At 40.6% G+C, this 7500-nt stretch overlaps 1 protein-coding gene across 1 annotated transcript in view; it reads left to right on the top strand.

Annotated features, from left to right (window-relative positions):
* Positions 1-7500, top strand: part of PROX1 (prospero homeobox 1) — a 37563-nt gene that overhangs the window by 3585 nt on the left and 26478 nt on the right. The window contains exon 2 of the mRNA XM_010576393.1: positions 4697-4804. Coding sequence (XP_010574695.1) covers positions 4697-4804 — 108 coding nt within the window. The remainder of the gene's footprint in view (positions 1-4696; positions 4805-7500) is intronic.

Here is a 7500-nt window from a genome sequence, read left to right as displayed (position 1 = left end):
AAGTAATTTCTACCAAACAGTACAGTGGCATACTAATTGTTTTTGTGTAAATGTAGATCTCCCATCCTGGGAGAGGAGTGAGCAGAGGTGAAAAATGCCAAGCGTGTGAACCAGGAGGACTTCTAGGGCTGCACTTGATCCTCTCCACCTGTGGAGCATCCCTGCCTGGCCCCTGCCATTTCTTCCCCTTTCTCCTGCTCATTCTCAGTGGCGGTTGCTAATGGAGCTTGTTGCTTCTGCCGAAACAGGGGTGCAAGAGTCCCTGGCCATGCTGAGGCTTAGCCAGGGGAAACGCCAAGTGCTAGAGTGATTCCCTTCCTTCTTCCTTGCCCTGCTTCTTCCCCGCCATTGTGAAAGCACTCTGGCTTTCCCACCTAGATGCTATTGCAGGCTGCAGTTTGATTTGGGTTTAGGTACAGACCTGTTGGGACAAACAGATTTATTCAGTAGCACTTCTGCTCAACGTGTACCGTGGTATACGGCTCAGCTGTGGGGATGGATGTTTTTTTCTAGCAGTGGCTTGTTTGTCCAGGTAGCTTACAGTTTCCAGGGAAAGGCGCAGTATGGAGGTTGGTTTGTTTGTGGTTGATTCTGTTGTGGTGCTTTTATTTTACATGGTTGAATGTGCACATATAGGGAATATATTTCTTGAGAGAAGCAGATCTTTCTTCCCTGCAGAAAGCAACATCTGTTTTCCTGGACAATACAGCCAGGATGAGAACATAAGACTAGCAGATACAGCCAAGTTCAGGTTTTAGTAGTAAGCTAAAACACTGAACTAGCCTGGCTTTTGGGTTTGGGGGTTTTGTTCTTTTTTTTTTAACCAATGCCTATAAAATGTATCTGATAGTTCTTTGCTGAATTGCAGAAGGAAATGGTTAATGTTTGCGTATGTTGCTAAACAAGATAAGATGCACCTGCAGCATGAATTCCCATCTTGGTCATGAACGCAGTCTGTATCTTTGCAAACTAATCTGTTTAATCAAATATTAAGTTTTATTCAAATTCCAAAAGAAACAGACAGCGAATTGTTTTTCTGCATGGTCTCCCTTTGTCACGCATCCTCTTTGCATCTCAAGAAATATAGCCTTGTTCAGTCCCAAAACATTTGCATAGATCAAAATTGAAGCACAACAGTAGTTTGTGTGCTGTTAAGACATTTGTAAAGGTGAAGAAGTTTAGCGTGCTCTCCCTGGCAGGAGGGCTTTAAAACATTAGTGAAACTTTCTACAATTTTATTTATTTTTAAACAGAATTCCAATCCAACTGGAATGAGTTTCACAGTCCCAATATGTGAAAGCTATAATTAGTGAATTACAACATATTGAAATGAGGAGTTATTACATCTGACTAGAATTAAACTAATTAAACTTAAAAAAAAATGAGCGATTGTACAGCAAGCTGGATAACTCTGTGCTGTTGATAAAACCTGGGCGATGAACAAATACTTTCCAGCCAGCCTGTTCTTTGGAGGGTCCTGAAGATGCTCTGAGATACAGCTATTTGGAGCTTTGCTGATTAAAAGCACCTGAAGTGTAACTTAAGGAGCAGCTTGGCTTTGCTAGTGCAGATTTTTTACCTGATACAGCCTATTCTTTCCTCTTTTCCTTCAGCTCAGTACATGTGTGGGCTAGAAAAGCCTGTTAGAGCATTTGTGGGAGCTCAGGCTGAGAGTAACAGGAGTGAAAGATCATCTCCACTGAAGAATATTTTTGCAAAAGAGGAGTGTTACCTGGGAGGATTGAAATGCAAATGAGTCAAGTGCTGTGCAATGCCACTCCTGTGCTTCTCCAATTAAAACACACAAGAGCGTGTATATGTTTCATTCCCAGTCTTTCACTCCCTATTTCTTAGCGTTTTGCCTTTTTGCTGCTGCTGTGTTAGGTGAGGCTACGCTGTACTATGTAAACGCACAACGCTGAGACTCTCAGGTTGTTTGAACACTGCTTTAGGTTCAGCTGCAGTACACTGTTACTCTGATCTTTTATGTTCCTGAGCAGATGTCTTTCATTAATTTATGGATTTATCATCTTTTCTTTCTCTCCTTTTTTTTCTTTCCTTTTTTTTTTTTTTTTTACACCTGGCAGCTGGCTCAAGTTTCAGCAGTTATTGTCTATTTTGCATTACCCATAGAATTGAATGTCATCTGTCTTCACAAAGCTATAGCTAAGAGAATTGAGGCAAGCCACACGAGCTGCTGGGACAGAGCTTGTTTGCGTTCCATTCGGCACCCCTCCTCCCTTTACCTCCTTAATATTTATTTGTGCTCGTTTTCTTTCCTGGCCTTGAATGGGGCTTAGCTCGTGTTCGGTACAGCTGTATGTTTACTGAATCTATTTCATCATGAGTCATTGTGCGTGTGTAAGTATCCTGGAAACAGCTAGTGCTTTCTTGGAAGAACAGTTGCTTTTCAGCCCAAGCACTTAAAAAGGAAATTAAGCAATTGGTCAGTTCAGTTTTTTTCTGAAATAGCAATGGGTTATCTAATTCTTAGCTCTTAAGTCTGTCATTAACTATTTTTTGCTAGATTATTACAGATCATATCTTTTATCACAGTAAAGCGTTAACCTTAGGATCAAGATATACAGATTTGTTGCATATTCGATATCGCTTTAAGGCTGCCAAGTGCTTAAGAACAAGTATAATTTTAATAAAAAATGGATTTCTGGGAATTTGAGTCTCAGAACATCTTTTAATACATGTTTCATTCAATATCAATATCCTCTGGCATTAGAGCAGAAAATATTTAAAAATCCTAAATGCAGAAGGAATCCAAATGCTTAGACAACTGTCTAATATGCTTAAATCCAGCAAATATGAGAGCTTTTTTTTTAAAGTTTAAGTCCATCTTTGAGCTTGCATTGGAAGAGAATATACACCAAACCTGATATTAACATGTTGTCAGCGTCAGAGGAATTGCAAATTAAGGAGACTTAGGTTTTTTTTTTTCTTTTACTTATTGGAGTTCCCCTTTGGACCCCCACTTTCCTGAAAGGATCGCGTAACAAAATGGATTTCTGGCGTAGAAGTTTTGATTTGTCTAAAACTCTTATCACTAAGCAATAGGTGACAGCTTGCTACTATTATTTCACTTACGTATTTTGACAGATGGCACTGCAGAGTGTAATGCTCTTTTAGACTTCTCTATCAGTCTAATGGAGGTAACTGGAGGTTCTTTCAACTCTTCTCTTGGCACAAGAAGTATGTCAGTCATAAATTATCTTCTTTGTAATCATTAAGCATCTAAAACAAAATGCAAGTTCAGCTGAGCCATTTTCCATGTACTTCCAGATAATAAGAGGTTTTTAAACTAATATTGTCGATGCCTTTTTTTTTTAAATGCTACATTTTTCCAATCTAAAAATGAACCTCGTAACTGAAATAAAGGGAGAGGGTTTCAGTAGATTGCATGAATTAAGAGAAAAAAGAATTCTGCTGAAAAAGCCTAGCTAATCATCAGTAGCCTGCTGATAAAAATTAGTCTGGGTTTCCTGTCTTCAGGCCTGGAATGAGATGTTCTGTGCTGACGTGCGCCCGGCCGTAAGGTGGAAGAGGCACCTTGGCTGCAGCACATCTGTCAACTTGGTTGACCTTCCCCCCACCGTAAGGTGTGAACCGAGTGAAATTTTCAACAATTGTGTTTAGGAGAAACAGTCCTTAGAGAAGCTTCTGGGAAGAACCCTTAATTGACCTTGTGGGGGCCACATTGATTTTCTCCACGTGCATCTTCATTTCTGATAAATTATAAAGCCATTAATTTGCTGAGGAAATGGCAGGGCCAGCCTGCGGCACAGATGTGACCAGAGCCGTCCTAGCACGCAGTACACAAAAGAGAGCCAAGAAGCTGGGAGAAAAATCAGCAAGCCGAGATTGTTATGGTTAGCTTCACATTCCCTTGGGAACTCTTTTAGTTGCTTCTGTTTACAGATCTAAAAGGTAATGATGTTTCCAGGATAAATAGGCTGCCTTATAGGGTAAGTGGCCATTTATTGATCTGCTAGCCCACATTTATCGATTGGTTAGCCCCAAATACAGCTTCGTTCTCCGAGGAGTTAACTGTGTAAATCAGGAGGCGACAAGTTTGTGGCGGGGGGATTGAGTGGCAGAGGGGCTCTGCCTGTTGCAAATTTCGCTTTCATTTGCAAGGCAGCCACTGGAGCAAAGCAACAGTGGGATTAGAGTTACTCAAGACGTTAAAATTCATCGACACTAATGAAACAGGTGAAATGTACTGCCTGTATAAAACATTGCTCAAAATCATAAAGCGCCTCTGATTGTCTTACATGCATTAGTTTTATTTTGTGCCAGCGGCACGACACTGAGAGAAAAAGAAACTTTAGCTGTAATTGCTAAAGGAGAGGGAGAAAAAGCTTCTGATAAGTTTTCTGCGGCACATGCTTCGTGCATTTGTTTCCTTAGCAACAAGTGAACATACATATGGTACACAAGCCGTAAACTTGCAAGATTCCTGAGACCCAGCACCCAAACTGATAGGAAAAACAGGGTTTAAGTTACATGGCCTCACATCCATTGTTTAGCTATTTTACAGAAAATTACAGTGCAGCAATTTAAATGTTAATATTTCCTCCTGTAGTCTGGGGAACTGTAGAGTATTTAAGGGAGCACTTTGCTAGCTCTGTACGTTCAGAAACAGCTTTATCAAGAAAAGCATTTTCCTTTACTAATTCAATCCTACATGCAGGAAGGCTTGTCACCGAATCACTTGAAAAAGGCCAAGCTCATGTTCTTTTACACCCGGTACCCAAGTTCCAATATGCTGAAAACCTACTTCTCAGACGTAAAGGTAAGAAAATCTCTTTCCCCGCCTCTCTCCTTACTGCATGCTATATTTGCTCATGAAATGGTATCATGTTCTCATATTAGAGATTAATAATATTTCTGGGTACGCAAAGGTTCCAGTTGACTTTGTTCACTTGTTCTTCTTTTTGAGGTGTACCCTGCTTGTGCCTAGTTGAGGAAAGGTGATTTTTTTAAATTGAAAATAAAAAAATCATTGACATTTTAGAACAAAGTAAGAATTATTACACTAAATTAAACAGTTTTCATTATACATATCCTATTAAAAAAGGAGATTTCTGTGGTGGTAGAAATGTACTTCCAAGAACATTTTGGAGCAGTTCTCAAGTGCTCCCTTATTGTTTCATTTCGGTTGGTTTCCTCGTATTTGTGCTTACATAAGCAGAGTGTAGAATCCCTTTCTTTCTGTCAAAAAGAAACAGTACATTGAAATTCTCCATGCAGAAGCTGCTTAAAAACAAAAGTGATGATTGTCTCTTATTTACAACTTAATTTGTTGTTGATGCAGAGTACACTGAGCATAAGGAGGATGAATAAAGTGACAGATTCAGGCCACATTATTCAAATGAGGATATGAAAGCTGTCGACATACAGCTGCATCCTCCCTCATTCTACAGAATATTAGGACCTCCTGATTTTTTTTCTAAAAGTAATTGTTCCTTCACATCAACTTGATTTTGTGTTAATCATCTAAGTTTTTTTTAAAAAAACCCATAGATTGGGTTTTAATGATTATAATGGCATACATGGTGTCATTATCTAAGTAACTTTATAAACATTACATTAGCTTAAATTAGTTTGTTACATTCCCCCCCCCCCCCAACAAATTACAGAAATCCTTCTTTTAATCACTTTCGGGTTATGGGGTTTTTCGGTCTTAGTGGAAGATTATCCCACAGGTTTGTGAACTTGGCCCAGTTTCTGCTGATCAGTTCTCTTTGGTCAAGTTTCTTGGCAGTTTTTCCCTTTCTTTTTTTCATTTAACGTTGCATGCGCTTGCAGATCTCAGTACGCTCCTGCCCCTCACAGCCGTGCCCTTGGAGGTTCCTCTTATTCAATGCCATGTGCTGAGCGGATTGTGACAACATTTATAAAAAGGAGGGGGGGGGAAGCAATACAGGCACTTCCTAGGCTAAATGGCCAGTCAAGAATCATTAAACACACAAAAAAAAGCTGCAAATGGCGCAGCGGGCCAAGTGGAGGGTTTGCTCTCAGAGTGGATCCACCTGGAATGGAAAAATCGGAGGGAGCATTTCAGGCGATGCTGCTCCAATGAGCTGCCGCAGGCAGATGTAGTGCTGGCAGCACTGCTCGGGAGGGTCCTGCTCGGGGGCTACCCTGTGCCTTCACCCCTAGGTGTTCGCACAGCCAGGTACACCAAGCTGGGGATATTCTTTTTCCCTGGCATTGCTGCTTTTTTTCCTCTTTTTAAGAAGAGACTTACTTGCGTGTTTGCATGCACACGGTGACTTTGTCTTCAGACAAAGTTGTGTAATATGCAGAAACTTGCTTTTTTGCCACCTTACATTTATGCAGCACCAGGAGAAACCCAAAAGCGCTTTACAAACCAGCAGTGTGGGATGGGGCCGTTCGCCCAAAAGCAAATGCAGCCATCTCCCTGGGGACACGTGACAGCCACGCGAGGTCAGCAGCACCACAGAACCAGGGCTGTAAATATTAGATACATTCATCTTTTCTTGGGCTTTTCCATACCTTTAAATGCTTCAAAGTGCTTAGCGTGCGTTTGCAGTTTCTCGGGCCAAAGGATGCTCCCCCTTTTGCCCACATGCAGTCCCATTAGCTTCACCGCTCCTACTTACGGAAGCGAAAGGACATAATTTTGCTTAAATGAAGCCAGAACATTCTTGTGGCTTAAGCAGGTGTCCCCTACCAGTACCGATGGGGACTGCTGCTTGCCACTGGAACGCTCTCATCCATGAGCTGAGAACACATATGTAAATAGGTACCCTAATGAGACGTTTCCATGTGCTGCACTGGCCAAATGTTTGGTTCTGAAGATCAACGTTATATTAATAAAAATGTATGCGTAACATGTAATACTTGAAGCAATCGTATTTAATTTCATTACTAATTGCCCTTAAAAATGAAAAGAAACTGTCTTAACATGGTGATTTATTTCAGAAATTTAAACAGGAGAATAGAGCTTGGGAACAATTGCAGTATCAGGGCCAGGCCCTCAGGGAAAGTAGATGGGTATAGCTGTGTTGAAACCAAGGAAGCCATCCTGATATACACCAGTTAAAAATCGGTGCTTTTCTTCCTTCCTCCCCCTGCCCCAAGGTGACAATAATGCCAAAATGCTGTGGCAAAACTAGTAAGATCTGTAGTGCTGCAAAATTCTGGATATTTTAAAGTGAGAATTAAATTGTACAGGTTTGCTTATTTCTACTTTTAAAATAGTAATATTTCCATTTTCTTAGTCACTTGGAAGAAATGGAAAGTGAAGGACAACCGCACACAGTCCAGATCTAGTGTGGTGAAAAATTATTCTCCGTCATAGTCATGATGACTATGTGCATAACAACTGAGGAGTGCCTCAAATTAACTCTCTTTCCCCTAGACAGCAAAAGAAAGAAATGAAAAGCCCAATTCAGTTCCACACAAGGATTTTTTTTTTTAATATCCAACAGAGCCCCCCTTTAACTTTCTCTCCTAGCTCCA

This window comes from Haliaeetus leucocephalus, unplaced genomic scaffold (assembly GCF_000737465.1).
Source record: "Haliaeetus leucocephalus isolate CR32 unplaced genomic scaffold, Haliaeetus_leucocephalus-4.0 Scaffold526, whole genome shotgun sequence".
NCBI classification, from domain to species: domain Eukaryota; kingdom Metazoa; phylum Chordata; class Aves; order Accipitriformes; family Accipitridae; genus Haliaeetus; species Haliaeetus leucocephalus.
Note: the sequence above shows the minus strand (reverse complement) of the source record. Positions and strands in the feature narration are given on the sequence as shown.